General features: G+C 42.3%; 1 protein-coding gene across 1 annotated transcript in view; it reads left to right on the top strand.

The window, feature by feature from the left end:
- The window catches only part of LOC124721303 (protein artichoke), a 190,042-nt gene that overhangs the window by 112,874 nt on the left and 58,480 nt on the right, over positions 1–18,688 (top strand). Inside the window, exon 2 of the mRNA XM_047246212.1 lies at positions 15,972–16,230. Within this exon, the coding sequence (XP_047102168.1) occupies positions 15,981–16,230 (250 nt within the window). The 5' untranslated portion in view covers positions 15,972–15,980. The remainder of the gene's footprint in view (positions 1–15,971; positions 16,231–18,688) is intronic.

Raw genomic sequence — 18,688 nt, 5'->3', positions numbered from 1 at the left:
TAAAGTAAGAGCCTACGGAATATCAGACCAGCTGTGTGGCTGGATTGAAGAATTTTTAGCAAACAGAACACAGCATCTTGTTATCAATGGAGAGACGTCTACAGACGTTAAAGTAACCTCTGGCGTGCCACAGGGGAGTGTTATGGGACCATTGCTTTTCACTATATATATAAATGACCTAGTATATTGTGTCGGAAGTTCCATGCGGCTTTTCGCGGATGATGCTGTAGTATACAGAGAAGTTGCAGCATTAGAAAATTGTAGCGAAATGCAGGAAGATCTGCAGCGGATAGGCACGTGGTGCAGGGAGTGGCAACTGACCCTTAACATAGACAAATGTAATGTATTGCGAATACATAGAAAGAAGGATCCTTTATTGTATGATTATATGATAGCGAAACAAACACTGGTAGCAGTTACTTCTGTAAAATATCTGGGAGTATGCGTGCGGAACGATTTGAAGTGGAATGATCATATATAATTAATTGTTGGTAAGGCGGGTACCAGGTTGAGATTAATTGGGAGAGTCCATAGAAAATGTAGTCCATCAACAAAGGAGGTGGCTTACAAAACACTCGTTCGACCTATACTTGAGTATTGCTCATCAGTGTGGGATCCGTACCAGATCGAGTTGACGGAGGAGATAGAGAAGATCCAAAGAAGAGCGGCGCGTTTCCTCACCGGGGTATTTGGTAACCGTGATAGCGTTACGGAGATGTTTAGCAAACTCAAGTGGCAGACTCTGCAAGAGAGGCGCTCTGCATCGCGGTGTAGCTTGCTCGCCAGTTTTCGAGAGGGTGCGTTTCTGGATGAGGTATCGAATATATTGCTTCCCCCTACTTATACCTCCCGAAGAGATCACGAATGTAAAATTAGAGAGATTCGAGCGCGCACGGAGGATTTCAGACAGTCGTTCTTCCCGCGAACCATACGCGACTGGAACAGGAAAGGGAGGTAATGACAGTGGCACGTAAAGTGCCCTCCGCCACACACCGTTGGGTGGCTTGCGGAGTATAAATGTAGATGTAGATGTAGGTAGGAATGATCATCAAAATAAAATAAGACAAATCAGAGCTCGAACAGAAAAGTTTAGGTGTTCGTTTCTCCCGCGCGCTGTTCGGGAGTGGAATGGTAGAGAGATAGTATGATTGTGGTTCGATGAACCCTCTGCCAAGCACTTAAATGTGAATTGCAGAGTAATCATGTAGCTGTAGATGAATGATTTCTTTGTTGGTGCAAGCGTTTGTGTGTGCGGTGGGGAGGGGTGTGTGTGGGGGGGGGGGGGGGGGGGTAAAATTCACTTATTCAAAGGTACATGATACACGTCTCAAGTTTCATCATCCACCACAATTTAGGGCATTAAATAATCATATTTCTTCACGTCACTGCACCAGATTCGCAGCTGGTACGACGTGGGACTGACACGACCGTTTTGAACGAACCTTACAATCCGCATAGTGTCGTCATTGCTGTTTGATGAACTGTTGAACGTCATGCAGACAGTAGAGGAAATGACAGCACCGTCAGCAACCGAAAAGTAACTTTACTTCATTTTTGTTTGGCCTATGTCTGATCTGTTCTTGTGGATGTGTCACTTGAACTACTGGCAGCTGCAGAAGACAAAATCAGCGGCTACTGTGGAAATCAAATTTAGAGGCAAACGTGCAAGAGAAATATACCACTACTCGAGGAAAGGCCTGGATAGCTTGAATCTACACAAAATTCTGGGCTTGGAATTTCTAGAGGTCTGTTTCGACGACGACAGGAGATGGGTGGCAGCGGTTCTGGAGTCCCAATTTTCCTCGAAGAAAGTTACGTACGCGTAGCTGTGTCCGAGAGAGGCCTATATGATGATGGCTGGTCCTTTCGACACATAGCGCAAAACATTGGTTGAGAAGATGTGACGAATGCAACGGCTGAGAGAAGACAAGAGTTACCGACGGGAAGGATTTGTAAGATCTAGACTCGCATGCAGAGAGAGGACTGAAGATTTCTACAACAGATTGTGAATGGGGATTTGTCTATGTTTTGAATGACAAGAGATTACACTCATACCAGCCTATACGTCAGGTTCCCTTAAATGTCCACCAGCTCCTGCAAGACAATGGAATGGTGTCGTATCAGTACCCAAGACCAAGAACACGCTGGAAGCATGTACTGTTTCTGTCAAGGCCTCGATCAGGAAATCTGTGTGTTAAGGAACTCTGGTCGGTGTCAAGTGACATAGGTTACTGTTAAAGGGAGATGGGAGGTACATTAAGGTTTAACAACATCCCATCGATGACAATGTTGTTACAGAAGAAACGTAAACTCGGATAGGCAATAATGAGAAAAGAATGATTTGGGTCTTATCGATCCTTCGACAATGACGGCATTATAATTCCGATAACCGCGGAAATTATGGGAAAAAATACGCGTAATATCAAATTTTTGTACAGTGGTAGAAGAAAGCGCCGTGAACAATACACTAAATATCCTGACCTGTGGGGTTTGAGTGAGGGGGGAAGGGGGCGGGGGAGGGGCATTTAAAGGTCTTTTTTTTTTCTTGAACAACTCGAAAACCGCGGCTTCCAGCGAAAATGTTTCCCAGCAGAAAATTAAACAACATTAAATTTCCACAAAGAAGGTTTTACTCATTTTTTCTCTGTTGGTATAAAATTAATGTTTATTGTTAAATGAAGTGAGATAAGGAAATATATTAAATGTGTGTACCACCTCCAAATGCAGTATTAGGGGATACGTTGTACTCTGGGGGTTTAACAGGCTGGAGGGGTGGTGGTGGGGGAGGGGGGGGGGGTTGAAGGGAGAGACGTGTGTGCAGACATGAGATTCAGTTGATGGAATGGGGCTGATCATATTAAATTCTGAAACAGTAAACTACTTTAATGGACTGTTTGACTTATGCTGAAATGCGTGAATTTTTATAACACATAGGTGACACACAGAGAGAGACAATTTAAACCTCCGGGCCTGTTCAGATTTTGAGAAAGCTCAGCTTGGGGTGATACGTTTGATACCTCTCATGCTGTGTAAAGGAATTCCAGGCATTGACAGTGGAGACAATAATATTGACACTATCGAATGTAAACACATCAATAAAAGTTTTGCACCATCTGGGTTCCGAGAGTTCTGGAACCTGAACAGAAAATTGGAATAGATATCAACATAAACATCATTTCCGCCCTTTTTACTGCACGTGAAAACCGCACATTGCGTGTTGTACCACCATACAGCGAGACCTTCGGAGGTGGTGATCCAGATTGCTGTACGCACTGGTAACTCTAATACCCAGTAGCACGTCTTCTTACATTGCTGCATGCCTGTATTCGTCGTGGCATACTATCCACAAGTTCATCAAGGCACTGTTTATCCAGATTGTTCCACTCGTCAACGGCGATTCGGCGTAGATCCCTCAGAGAGATTGGTGGGTCACGTCCTCCATAAACAGTACTTTTCAATCTGTCCCAGGCATGTTCGATAGCGTTCATATCTGGAGAACATGCTGGCCACTCTAGTCGAGCGATGTCGTTATCCTGAAGGAAGTCATTCACAAGTTGTGTACGATGGGGGCGCGAACTGTCGTCCATGAAGACGAATGCCTCGTCAATATGCTGCCGATATGGTTGCACCATCGGTCGGAGCATGGTATTCACATATCCTACAGCCGTTACGGTGCCTTCCATGAACACCAGCGGCGTACGTCGGCCCCACATAATACCACCCCAAAACAGCAGGAAACCGTCATCTTGCTACACTTGCTGGACAGTGTGTCTAAGGCGTTCAGCCTGACCAGCTCGACTCCAAACACGTCTCCGACGATTGTCTGGTTGAAGGCGTATGCGACACCCGTCGGTGAAGAGAACTGTTTCCAATCCCCAACGGTCCATTTGGCATGTTGTTGGGCTTATGTGTACCGCACTGCATTATGTCGTGGTTGCAAAGATGTACCTCGCCATGGGCGTCAGGAGTGAAGTTGCGCATCATGCAGCCTATTGCACACAGTTGGAGTCGTAACACAAAGTCTTGTGGATGCAAGAAAAGCATTATTCAACATGGTGGCGTTGCTGTCAGGGTTCCTCCTAGCCATAATCCTTAGGTAGCGGTCATCCACTGCAGTAGAGCCCTTGGGCGTCCTGAGCAAGGCATGTCATCGACATTTCCTGTCTCTCTGTATCTCCTCCATGTCCGAACATCACTTTAGTTCACTCCGAGACGCCTGGACACGTCCCTTCTTGAGAGCCCTTCCTGGGACAAAGTAACAATGCGGACGCGATCGAAACGTGGTATTGACCGTCTAGGCATGGTTGAACTACAGACAACACGAGCCGTGTACCTCCTTCCTAGTGGAATGGCTGGAATTGATCGGCTGTCGGCACCCCTCCGTCTAATAGGCGTTGCTCATGCATTATTGTTTACATCTTTGGACGGGTTTAGTGACATCTCTGAAGAGTCAAAGGGACTGTGTCTGTGATACAATATCCACAGTCAACGTCTGTCTTCAGCAGTTCTGGGAACCGGGGTGATGCAAAACATTTTTTGATGAGTGTGTATTGACAGTATGTCATGCTTATAACAGGCCCTTCAGTGCGATAGACTCTTGATACCTGCAGCAGTTGAGCGTTTTCACACAATATCTTACTTAATAACAACAAATAACTACTCATTTAATAAACTGAGAATAGCTCCACTACATAAACACGAGCTCAGTGAAGTTGTTTTGCTACTCTCATGACAGAATTGTACAGGAAATGTTCCGGGGTATAGTTTGTTTGTAAACTGAAAAACGAGCAGCGCTCGTGGTGGAGGAAGTTGCCTTTTGCCGGAGGACCACTGAAGCTGCCGTAGAGCATGACTAAGCACCAGTTTCCAGAGTGTACATAGGCTTACATAGTTTCTGTCTATGTGCGTATGTTACGTTAGTATTACTAATAATCTATAGCTACGTTTTTCTACCCTACTTCATTTAACAACGAACATTAATTTTATACCATTAAAACACTATACCTTTCGATTTTTCCATCCCCTGTACCGTGGAAATTATTACCCATTGAGAAAACAATAAAGACTCTTTTTGTAGGAAATATAATGTAGTTAAATCTTGTGCTGGGAAATAATTTCGCTAGAAGTAGCAGATTTCGGGTTATTCAAGAAAAACAAAAAAAAAAACATTTAAATACCCTCACCCCTCCCACCACCTCCAAGCTTACACCCCACCGGTCAGGATTTTCAGTACATTGTTCATGGTAGTTCCTCCTACCAATGTGCAAAAATTTGCGACTATACGAATTTTTCACCTATTGAACCAATTTTAATCTTCAGTGATTCAACTGTTAACGACAGGCGCCAGTGTGATCTATCCAAAGGAACTACGAGCTTAAGATTATTCTTTGAAATCGCCAAAAATTTAAATTTTGATAGGCGGTCGGGGTTGTGTGTTGATGTCCTTCTGAATTCGAATCTCTGTTGTTTAATTGCAGTGCCACCTTGCTCAGTAGATTAGCAGCGGCCACTAGTAGAAGCGAATGCATAACAAATAAAGCATGTGTGTGTCTGTGTCAACCACAGCGCATGTCAAAACTATAGCACAGTTCCGGAAATATCATCATTGCTCTAAGTAATAACATGCCTGACGCGTAACAACAGCGACAAGTCACTTTCGATAAATTTTATTCACGCTATTACCAGTTGCGTAAAGCGAGGCTCACCTTCGGAGGTGATGTATTTTCATGTTATATATTGGAAGACGTCAACATTGAATCTGAGATTACAACAAAGTATTTTAAGCCACTTTCACAAAATTTACTGTATAGGAGATATATAATACGTTACGGGATCGTTGAAAACATGGCAAAAGATGGATGACTCACTGGGTTTTTACATATGACGTGAACAGTCTTGGGTATCTATTTCCATTCTTAATAAACAAATTTAGTGTAGTATCGAAGAATGTACTAAATCTTAAGATGGGCTTTGATTTGCCAAACCTGTAATAGCGTTAATAAACGGTACTGAAAATGGCTGGTTACTGTTCCTATTCTTGTTAATAAAGAGCACCGATTCACGGAATGAAATGTCTTGAGAGCAACGGTTATTTTCTTGGGAATAATCAGCACAGCTCTAAATATGTGTCATCTTAATGTCATTTAATTATTATTAACAACATTCTGCAGGTGATTCAGTGGAACTGATATCAAGTGCAATGCCTGTTTCCGATATTTCTTCTTTACTAACTTTTACGGCAACAAGCTTGCAAAATCCACCAAGGACTTGTTGCATGGTTACCAGAAAGGCTCAAGCCAATTGCGACATTCAAAGCTAGGCGTGTCTTGCGATTCGAACGATATGTGCGCTTGGTAGTTAGCTGTAGTTTACTTTCTCTTCGGGCACTGCATGTATCAGAGTCCTGTCCCTGCAGTGTTTAATACGGTACTTTCTGAGAAAATTTCAATGGCAGGAAAGCTGCACGTAAATGAATTGTGTTTACAACACATTCAAAGTAAGTTATCGCTTGCAAATGCTTAGAATGACAGAATTCTTGTGGGCTAAGTAGCATCTCAAAAAATATCTTGTTAAGCGTATACATTATATACCTGTACATAAACTGCCTTAGAGCAGCATAGAACGTTGGATGTTGTTTTATACCTGTAGAAGAACCGCCAGTATGTCTCGTAAGCGCCAAATGATGCCAAATAACCAAGTTAATGAGTACAAACTTGAGCGAGTGTTCGGTCTTCATGAATGCATTCTTCGTTAGATCAGATCCTCGTCTGATTAGGAAATAATAGTACTACAGTTACGTACGTGTGAAAGAAGTGGTTCTAAGGCAATTGGACAAGTTGGCACCCAAACTGGACCATCACAGGATAACCCCTACCTCATGAGCGTGTCGCATTGACCACATTGAGCATAAAAGTTGTGCCCTGCAATTAGAACTACATTGCTCCTAACATTCTCCATCGTCTGCAGCGCCATGCGTAGTGCATGAACATTTCTTCTGATCAGGATCATCAGCTTTTATAAAATGCAATATTTTATCCATCAGGAAAATTCAAATGGTTTAGTTAATATTGGTTCAAATGGCTCTGAGCACTGAGTTAATATTGGTACTGTAATGTACTTTTCGCTGGCGTTTCACATTTCGCGCGTGCGCTCGCGCGGTATATACTAACTCAAGCAGGGCACTTTAATGCAGAACTTGCAATCAACAATAATAAAAGGATGTCGTGTGGGAGTTGTAAGAATGTAATGAAGGTAAATTGTAATTGCTTTTATTTGAAGCAGAGATATCTGTTAAGGGCTGTTAAAACAAAAGAACACGCATATTACAGTTACAAACCAGTATTTAAAAATAATCATTGGCCTATGCTGGTATTAATCATCTCAGGGACAGTTTCTGGGTGTTATTTGCCTATAACTTTGAGATGAACGGAATATTGGGGGGTGAAATTTTGCAGGAGTACATTATTATCTCCGCATAGAGCGACATACGGGTTCCATATTGGGTGGGAGCAAAGTAGCACCTACAGTGGCTGTTTTGTGCGTGGTATCTGTGACCTAGCCAACCTGTACATTATGCATAAAACCAAAGTCTTGAGGAATTTCTAGTGGAATAATTTTCGGACCGGGGCATTTATAAACGCTAGATGGAACTATGGTCCATCAGTTATATACTCTCTGTCACGCACTGCCTAATATATGTATCTAATCTTTTCATCGTATTCTGGAGTTCTTGAGCATAGTAGAGGTGTCCGTTGTGTCGCGGTATGCATGCCTTTAGAGCCTCCTTCCACTCAGATATATCACAGTACAAAGTACGGTCAGCTATGCGCAGTTGTCTGAAGAGTGTGTATTTCAAAATCTTTGTATCAGTCTTCTAGGTGTGATAGATCACTTCATGGGAAATAACTTTTGTTATATGCAAAATGGTTGTTGATACTTCCTGGCTGCATTAGGCATCCTTTTGTATTTGTTATGCCCCTGAGACGCGGCACGGTGCAGGCATTCTGCAGCATGCAGACACTTGTACGAGAAGGGAATGTGTTGACATTTGCACGGAGCCCAGGACACTGTAGGTAGGGACAGGGTGTTTCAGAAGTAGGATATACTGGCCTGTCCGCTGCTACCTGCGACGTAATGTGGAGAACGAAAAAGCCTATTTCCTGCACAAAGTTCCATATTCCCGCACCACTGCGCAGCGAGCGTGGCTTTCTCCCAGCATTGCGGTTCACCTTTGACTGGCGAGTAGTGTAGTAGAGTTTCATGTTTTAGTGCTTAGATAACTGAGTTCACCGAGACCACCATACAGAAGCCTTTACTGATTTACAACTGGCATCAGTATACAGTGAACTATACAAACAAGAAATGACTTAATGGCGCTGGGCCGGCCGGGGGGGCCGAGCGGTTCTAGGCGCTACAGTGTGGAACCGCGCGACCGCTACGGTATATGATGTCCTTAGGTTAGTTAGGTTTAAGTAGTTCTAAGTTCCATAGTGCTCAAAGCCATTTGAACCATTTGAATGGCGCTGGGTAAAATTTGAAAAGAATAAATGCAAAGGAAGGCCATCCACGAAAAGTAACACAGGTTTAGGGGAAGGTAGCCACGTTTGTATTCCAGATGAAGCTGAAAATTAAGTGCGAAAACATTTTGTCAGCACAAAGAAGCGGGCAAAAGAAACAGACTCCACAGTTTCATCAGTTTACGTAGAAGAAGTAGGGCAGCTCTTTAATAGAGGCTACGACTTGTTAACATCGTTACCATCACTCATAAATGCGAAATAATCTTTATATTGGTTTAGGTGAAAATATATGGGAACTATACAAGATCCCACCGATTCTGGAGGAATATTCTTCCAAAAAAATAATTTACTGATTGAATGTCGGTAGCAGTTTTTTACTGGCTGATAATAACAGGGGACCGAATGACAGAATGCTGGTATTTGCCAGCGAAAAGGGAAAAGATTCTTCATCAAACCACGAATCATTCTTTCTAGACCGAACGTTCAAGAGTTCGAGCAAGCACTTTGGGCAGTTGTTTATATTCCTCGCCGACCTTATTAGTTCTTGCGAGGAAACAAACACCACACAAGTTGTTTACTCTTTCCTGCCAAATAAAATGCGAAAAACATAGGAACACTTTTTAGCTATTAAAACTAACGTGCCTGGATGGTACCCTGCATTTCTGTTGATGAACTGCCGGTTCAGTCCGAAACCGCGCTGCTGCTACGGTCGCAGGTTCGAATCCTGCCTCGGGCATGTATGTGTGTGATGTCCTTAGGTTAGTTAGGTTAATGTAGTTCTAATTCTAGGGGACTCATGACGTCAAATGTTTAGTCCCATAGTGCTTAGAGCCATTTGAACCATTTTTTTGTTGATGAACTTCAAAACTGCCGTCGTTCTAGCAGCTAAAAATTTTTTCCCTGGAACAGAGATTATTGGTTGCAATTATCATTTTAATCAATGTTTATGGAAACAACTTCAGTGTTGCGGCCTCGTTCCAGCCTGTAGAGAAAGCGAGAAAATACGCTGTGACATAAGAATGTGTTCTGCTCTGGTACATATTCTCCGGGAAATGTTGGACGATGGTTGGCAGTGTATTCAGGAGAGCACACCTGCAAAACAAAAGCTTCAGGACTTTTATGTCTATTTTTTGGACCAGTGGCTCCATAAGGAACATATGCCAAGAGAGATGTAAAATTGCACTGGAAGGCGCCATCGTACCTACAACGTCTCAGAAGGATGGAACCGAAGAATAAATACATTAGTATCAAAAGTTCATCCGAGTGTATACTCATTAGTGAAAAATCTTCGAGAAGATGCAGAATACCACGACCAAGGAGTCTGACGGACTCATTTTAAGGCCGGCCGCGGTGGTCTAGCGGTTCTAGGCGCGTAGTCCGGAACCGCGCGACTGCTACGGTCGCAGGTTCGAATCCTGCCTCGGACATGGATGTGTGTGATGTCCTTAGGTTAGTTAGGTTTAAGTAGTTCTAAGTTCTAGGGGACTGTTGACCACAGATGTTAAGTCCCATAGTGCTCAGAGCCATTTGAACCATTTGAACTAATTTTAAACTTTGATGGGAATGGGAAAAAGTCACCAATGAAGACAGACGAAACGTTTGCAAAGGCTTTAAAGAAACGCCAAACTCATGGAAGCTTAAAATCATTTCTGACTAGTGTGGCCTACGAATAGAAGCTACAATGAACGACATATTCGCTGAAAAATTTGTGGTTTTTGAAACGTAGTTTAATGTAATCATTGGTAATCTTGTAAATATTGTAAATAAATTTAATGGGGGACTCAAAGAGATTCTCTCTTCGTGATGTTCCCTGGAAACGGCACAAAGCCGGCCAAATGTAACTTGAAATTTGTAAAATATTCCCTAATGAAAACTAATAAAACTATCTCAAAGACCAAACCTTTTCTAGGGAATATTCGCAACATTCGCCTTGGAGGTTCTTAGAATCAAAAGGTGTATGGGCAGACACCGAATACAAAATCCTTGCAGCGGAAACCAAGGCAAATGACATGCAATTAAATCTACTCGTGGTTGTGCGGTAGCGTTCTCGCTTCCCGCGCCCAGGTTCCCCTGTTCGATTCCCGGCGGGGTCAGGGATTTTCTCTGCCTCGTGATGACTGGGTGTTGTGTGCTGTCCTTAGGTTAGTTAGGTTTAAGTAGTTCTAAGTTCTAGGGGACTGATGACTATAGATGTTAAGTCCCATAATACTCAGAGCCAGCCAATTAAATTTATACTTTCTCTCTCGGTTAGAAAGTGAGTAAACCAGGATGAAACTGCTAAAGACGAATTAAATTATCATAAAAAATTGACTGGTCGCAGTTTTGCAACCTTTCGGCATATGTTAAAACTAATTCCTAGTAACACATATCATAGACTGCAGCAGACCAGTTGAGGATGTGGCTGGGCGAGCAAGAGCGCCCACGGAAAAACGGGACGGTCAGCCAATGTTACGTAGCGCGCAGCACGGCCGATTAGTAGCGCAGGAGAAGTGCAAACAATGTGCTACCTTCAGGGGGATTAACATAAATATACTATGTGATCAAAAGTATCCGGACACCCCCAAAACATACGTTTTTCGTAGTAAGTGCATTGTGCTGCCACCTACTGCCAGGTACTCCATATCAGTAACCTCAGTAGTTCAAAATGGTTCAAATGGCTCTGAGCACTATGGGACTTAACATCTGAAGTCATCAGTCCCCTAGAACTTAAGAACTACTTAAACCTAATGACAGTTAGACGGGAGGTGAGAAAACTTGGATTTCATGGTCGAGTGGCTGCTGATAAGCCACACATCACGCTGGTAAATGCCAAACGACGCCTCGCTTGGTGTAAGGAGCGTAAACATTGGACGATTGAACAGTGGAAAAACGTTGTGTGGAGTGACGAACCACGGTACACAATGTGGCGATCCGATGGCAGGGTGTGGGTATGGCGAATGGCTGGTGAATGTCATTTGCCAGCGTGTGTCGTGCCAACAGTAAAATTCGGAGGCGGTGGTGTTATGGTGTGGTCGTTTTTTCATGGAGGGGGCTTGCATCCTTTGTTGTTTTGCGTGGCACTATCAGAGCACAGGCCTACATTGATGCTTTAAGCACTTTCTTGTTGCCACTGTTGAAGAGGAATTCGGGGAAGGCCATTGTAACTTTCAACACGATCGACCACCTGTTCATAGTGCACGGCTTGTGGCGGAGTGGTTACACGACAATAACATCCCTGTAATGGACTGGCCTGCACAGAGCCCTGACCTGAATCCTTTAGAACACCTTTGGGATGTTTTGGAACGTCGACTTCGAGCCAGACCTCATCGACCGACGTCGATACTTCTCAGTGCAGCACTCTGTGAAGAATGGGCTGCCATTCCCCAAGAAACCTTCCAGCACCTGATTGAACGTATGCCCGAGAGAATAGAAGCTGTCATCAAGGTTAAAGGTGGGCCAACATCATATTAAACTCCAGCATTACCGATGGAGAGTGCCACGAACTTGTAAGTCATTTTCAGCCAGGTTGCCGGATACTTTTTTAATCACATAGTGTAGGTTCGGCGTAGCCATAGATACGAACATACAGTATATAGGGCACAATGCTTAAGGGGAGACTCCACCCAAAAGTTTAACTTTTCTTCTTCTTCTTTGCTAGTAGCAACCTAATTTTAAAATCGTGTCTGTTATGTAAAGATGCAGCAATACCCAAGTTTTGAAGGCCATAACTTCATTGGTTTTCGAGTTTTGAATTTTTAATATGATTTTAATGGTATTCGTGAAAACCAATTTTTGGTACTTACACCACAATTTTCACAAGCCAGATATTGTAGTTACATTCATAAGATATAGTTCAACGGTTGTGTGTATTCGTTTTATGAGAAATGTTAATAATTTGTTTTCAGTGTTTATTTAAAATTTCCGCTTTAAATGTTCTTTAATTATCAGTACATAAATGTAATGATAAAGTAAAGAAATTAAATTTTCGATAATATTAATGCACAGAAGTATGCAAACGCATCGAGACTACTTCCTGCAAAAATTTCATTCAGAGTGCTTAATATTTCTGGTAAAGAAGTTGGCATTGAGGTTAGAAGAACAAAGTTATGATAAAATGGATTTTAATATTTTATCTTAAAATTAATATTACTACAAGACACATACCAATTACAATTCACGGGCACCATAACGTTTTCCCATTCTGCTTATATGAGGCTAATCCTAGTAATTTCAAGCTCAGGTTAGCCTTTTCCTTGAATATTCTGAGTAAAAATCTACTGTCTTCTTGAGGTGGTGCAATGGTAGGGATAACTGATTGTAAGCCAATGTCAATTTTCTTGGAGCTTGTTGACTGTAATGAACAAGACTTCAGTGTGTTCCCTCAAATTATATTTACACAGTCAACAGCCAAAGTAATTGATTTCCAACTTCTGGGTGCCAATTGTTTCGCTTCAGTTTTCCAGAATGAGTTTACGCCAAGTTCGGAGTAAAGTTGGTTCTTTTTGATGGTGATAGAAATGAAAAATTATCTTCGTTATCTTTCGGTGTGCCACGGGCCCTTATGCAATTTTTTGCTTTTATTTTTTGTTTGTTTTTGAGTGGAGTGTCCCCTGAAAATGGGAAGTAGCTATTTTGAAAGGGATGAAAAGTAGCATGATGGTCGTGTTAGAAACTTCATTCAGACACATCAACGTCAACGTATCAGTGCATGATACCTAGTCTTTCCTTTTATTGTATGTGATACGCTTAGTGTTCTATTAATGGGCTTCAAATCTTTGAACATAACGCAAAAATCAGTTTACGACAACATTGCAATAGATTCCATGCAAAAGATTATGGTCATTTGGGAGATGAACAGTGAGAAGTCGATGTACAGAAAAAGAAAACCGCTTTTAATCGATAAGACTGAATAAAGTATTCACCAGAAGGGAGCAGAGAAATAAACGTCTCAATAATTTTCCCAATATTTTCACAATGAAAATACATTTTTGTTTTCCTGAGGAACACTCAACGAATCTGCAGTTAGCTCAATTTACCATACTGCTTTTCAGCTTGCAAACGGTTGCGCAATTTCATTGATTTCCAGGTTGTGTTGGCAGTGTGGAAACTTGGCTACAGTTAGAACTTATACACCTACAGTGTAAGGTTTAAGTGATTAGTTTCATAGCAAAATTAGTCTCGTAGACTTCTGTTTCCTCAATGTAAATATTCACGTCTTTACGAGACTGCAGCTATAATTATGCCGATGTGTGGGCTTACATGTACATACTGCTTTTTTTCACGGTGAAGGGAACCAAATCCACCCACAAAAGCTCACTGGTAGACTTCAACTTAAGAGCTTGTCTTCGAATTAGCATTAATCGAAAAGTGGTAACAGACACTGATCTCTTAATCAAAAGCATAAGTAATATTAATTGACATTCTGTGTTTTTGTGTTTAACTTTAAATAAAATGCTAACAAAATATAAATTTGTCAATTTAAATTTCGTCGTAATACAGCAGTCGTCATAAGGCTGCAACAGTAATAAAAAAACCGTGTTTCTTACATAGCAACATCAAAATATTAAAGGAGATATTGAATTTCATCGTCAGTTCTCATTATGTTGAATTTCATTGTCAGTTATCATTAATACATCAATCTTAAAAATAAATTTGCCACGAAACGCGTTAATGAGCCACCTGAAGCGATACGTTGTTGTTCAGTGCTGTGGTGTGAGCGCGAGCTAGCTCGCACGATCGGCTGTGCTGAACTGCGAGACATAAGTGTGCCTGTACTTGTGAAAGGCCAGTTCGGCAAGAGCCCCAGGCTCCATGTAAGTTTCAGTCCGTGCAAAACTCACTCCGTGCAAATGTTCCAACCCCCTCTGCAGGGTGGGTATTCCTTGTATGTTGCCTATAGTCCTGTAATCTGCACCTTATGAAAGGTAGTAGGCCCAGCAATATTAACCTTCCTGATTCGCTTCTAAGTCATCTTTCTCCGCTTAGAGACACTCATTGTTCAGGTCCTCTTGTTGAACATGATTCTATCAGGTAGTATGCAGCACAACTGGTTAGTAGACTCTGCTAGTTCGTTGAAATCTCGTCATCCCAGGGTCGGTGAATGCTAAAGGACGCCTAGAGTCGGTGGAAAGCATTAGCGAACATTTTGTCTCTAGTAGAAGTTGTTCCCCATGAAGAGATCTATCGCTGCTAGGCGTTTGATGTTCAGACTTTGAAACACCCTGTATATATAATTGTAAATGTAGACCTGCGGCTTTGGGCAACCTCATTCTCTTCTGTATTCAGTACAAAAAGTAGTTACGCCCAGACATCTGCAATTGTTAGCAGAAGTTACTTGTTGGACAACAATCGAATCGCCGATGCACATTGCAGATGACCATAAAAACAAGAACAGTCGCTGCCGTTGGTAATTTAACACAGTACAGACCATCCATGCACAGTCACCATCAGCGTCCGGAATACAAATCCAGAGGTGATGTCCAGGTCACCACGATGTCAGTTACGATACTCAGAGTAGATAAAGCACGGAGAGAATCGCACACGAAGTGCCCAGACCCGCTTTCGACCTTGCTTATTGCTTTCCTGAGGCGGGCAACACTCCGCAGGTGAAACGGTGACGTGGGCGTGGCCTGCAGACCAGGCCAATCTCTGTTGTACACTCTTTACTGTGTTCATCTGGTGTAGGCACTAAAGTTAAGCTGGGAGCTCCATCCGTCGTCGACGACTTAAGTTCTCTTTCTGGACGCCAGAATTGATGTGGAACACCAGATACAACCTAACAGAAATTACACGATTTTTTGTATTATACATCATTAACTCATGGCGCTACCGTCTTTTCAGGTGTAATTGAGATAAAGTTTGGGTAAGTTTAAGCACCTCTGATGGCCTCATTGTTATGGTGCTAAGTTTCCCGTGAGGGAAGGATGTGCACTTGTGTTTTCATCTACCAACATGTCCTATATTCACTCTTTTCCTAAGTATACAACACCCACTTAAAAAATTAAGTGAGCTAAAATGCTGACTTTTTTACATGATCAAATATGTTACACACGATGTATTTGTACCGCTTAGAGAACTGTAGCTAGCGCTGGAGAAATTACGTAATCAGTAAATCTTACACTAGAGCTCATAAAGAGTTGTGTGCAACGGGACTGGGTGAATGATGCAATGGCTCAGACGACAGATCGTAATCCAGCAACAACCAAGTTCGTAGCCCGTACGGATATGTTAAGATACATTTCCGTATCATTACACCTTAAGAATGTAGGAAATGCTTACTTGAAAAAGGTGACAGCTGATGCATCCTCCTTCTTTACATAACTTAGATAGTGTTCAATCTATGGTGATTTTGACGTCGATGCAAAGCCAAATCCTGACCAATAAAATGGCTGTGCCTGTCTCATCAGAGACTGTTCTTGTATCTAAAGTAAACTGTGAGCTTACTTTAATCAGTTTTTCTTCTCATTTCTATTTCAGAGTTCGAGAATGATACCACACAGCGCAGTTCTGCTGTTCGCTGTGATGGTGACAGCGGAATACATCCCTCCTGGACCTCGTTACAGGTGTCCTGAAAACGGTGTAATGCTGTATCCTTGCAAATGCTCTAAGGAAAGTGATCAAGGCCTGAGTATACATTGTGAGAACACAAATTTAGCAGCAATGGCTGTAGGTTTGGCCAACGTCGCTGCCCTCCGATCTCCTATTGAGGAACTGGTGTTGTACGAGTGTAATATTGGTAAGTAGCAGCCATTTTAATAATTTAAACTGCCTCGTTCGTTAACATAGGACTCTGTTATTACTAAACATTATTTGCTTTAATAAGCGTTTACATTCCCATTCCATATTTCCGCTACTTCTCAGAAGAAAAAGGTGCTGTATAGAAAATATACTTTGCTACGCATTTACTAGGAGTAAAACATGTAAACATAATAGACTATCTACCACTCTGACGATAATTTCGAATAGTGTCAACGCAGTATCCTTAATGCTTCTAAATTTGATCGGAGGATGTTCTTATGTGCTTTTAGACGATCTCAAACGCCCCAATAAGTTTAAAAATAGTCTTTCGTTATCGTCCTCTGCCACTATTCACAATAATACAACAAAGCCACATTAGGTGATCGCGGTTACGTCAATAATACGACAATAAACTAATTTGGAAATTTGTGGTAAGGACTATGGTGCCAAGCTGCTGAGGTCATCGCTCCCTACGCTTACACACTACTTAATGTAACTTAAACTAACTTACGCTAAGGACAACACACACACTTATGCCCCAGGGAGGATTCGAACCTCCGACGGGGGGAGCCGCGCGAACTGTGACAAGGCGCCTGAGACCGCGCGGCGATAGTAAATTAAGGGCTTTGGAGCCAGGAACGAGGTCGCATTAACAGTACCCGTCCGTGAAGCAGGTTTCTATAGTGCAAGTTTCCAGTGAAATGTAACTGCGCTCCCTACGCACGCCTTCACTAGGTAGCCAGCTACGCTGGAATTGTTTTATCCGACAATCCCATTGGTTATTCAATGATTTTTGCGGAAGTTATCAACTGCAGGATAAATGGAGCTGTGGGTATTAATCCTGGCAAGATCTTACAACGGAAACGTCAGAACTCTAATGTACAAATAGAATAAAAATTATTTTAAAATATGAATATGTGTCTGCTTTACCACCCATCAAGGTCTTTTACTTCTAACATTCTACATTTTTTGTACTGTGCAGTCAATGCCTGAAGTCTGACCAATATAAAACCTACAGAAGTACAGTTAACTGAAGAAACAATGCCGTGTAACAGACAACAATGGCCAGCAGATTCACAAGTAATAAATTAGGTATTATATGGCAAAAAGATAAACATTTGTTCTAAAAAAATGCAGGGTGGTCAGCAATAGTCTGAAAGGCTTGTGACGGTGTTGCAGAATAGATTATGCTGAGAAATAGCTGTTAAGAAAAGAATTCGATGTGTTGCGCCGTTTCCGAGTTAATTAACACTGCTGTTAACCAATCAGGCTGTTGCCCACTGCTGGCCAGATACAATTAATGTCAGTTGTTTTCATAGACCAAATGGTAGCGCACAAGACTACTCAGCCTTTGGCTTGGGTTCTATCCTCACTGCCGTCCCACGTTCAGTTTTGGTATTGCTCTCTTGTTTGGTTTTAGGAAACCAAACGAAGGACACGTTTGGTGACACTGTCTCTGGCGGGCCGCTTTAATTTCCGCGCTCAACAGCCTGGTCGGCTAACATCAGTTCTAATTAACTCGGGAACGGCGCAACGTATCGAATTTTTTTAACACTTATTTCTCAGCACAAAATACCCTGCAACACCCTTACAAGCTTTTCAGACTGTTTCGACTACCCTGTATGTGTTAACACTTCCCAAAATAAAAGTTGCTGTGTTGTACTTTCTTCCCTCATTCGTCAGCGAAGTGAAAATCTGGGGTTTCAGTTTAGTGACTAAAACGACTAGGAAACACGTGGACTTGCTACGTCATTTTCGGTGTATATGCACTGCAGCTGTCCCATATAAAATGCCACAGTGATCACACGGTCCAGATCTCTGCCACGAATTGTTCCATTCTGCAGTGTTCTGATTATTTCGTTGAAACTCTACATTTGCAGTTCTGTGAGGGAAAAGGAAAGAGCGTATAAAACAGCAACTTCTATTCTGGCAAGGAGGAGGAGGAGGAGGAGATTAGTGTTTAACGTCCCGTCGACAACGAGGTCATTAGAGACGGAGCGCAAGCTCGGGTTAGGGAAGGATGGGGAAGGAAATCGGCCGTGCCCTTTCAAAGGAACCATCCCGGCATTTGCCTGAAGCGATTTAGGGAAATCACGGAAAACCTAAATCAGGATGGCCGGAGACGGGATTGAACCGTCGTCCTCCCGAATGCGAGTCTAGTGTGCTAACCACTGCGCCACCTCGCTCGGTTCTGGGAAGTATTGCATCTGTTATCATATATTGTTCCAATCAAATATTTATCCTTTTGCCAAATAATGCCTCATTTATGGCTCTTGTGAATCTGTTCCACATAATTGTCTGTTGCACAGAGTATCGTTTCTTATTGGTCTGCAGATTCATTAACCTTCAGACATTGATTGCTCACAGATACAGGGTAGAACAGACACGTCTCCATGTTTTAAAATCATTTTATTCAGTATTAGCAGTTCGAACTGGAACACCTGTCTTGTTGGATA

The sequence above is a fragment of the Schistocerca piceifrons genome, chromosome X (genome assembly GCF_021461385.2).
Source record: "Schistocerca piceifrons isolate TAMUIC-IGC-003096 chromosome X, iqSchPice1.1, whole genome shotgun sequence".
In the NCBI taxonomy this organism is placed as follows: domain Eukaryota; kingdom Metazoa; phylum Arthropoda; class Insecta; order Orthoptera; family Acrididae; genus Schistocerca; species Schistocerca piceifrons.
The sequence above is the reverse complement of the archived record's forward strand: the minus strand, read 5'-3'. Positions and strand labels throughout refer to the sequence as shown.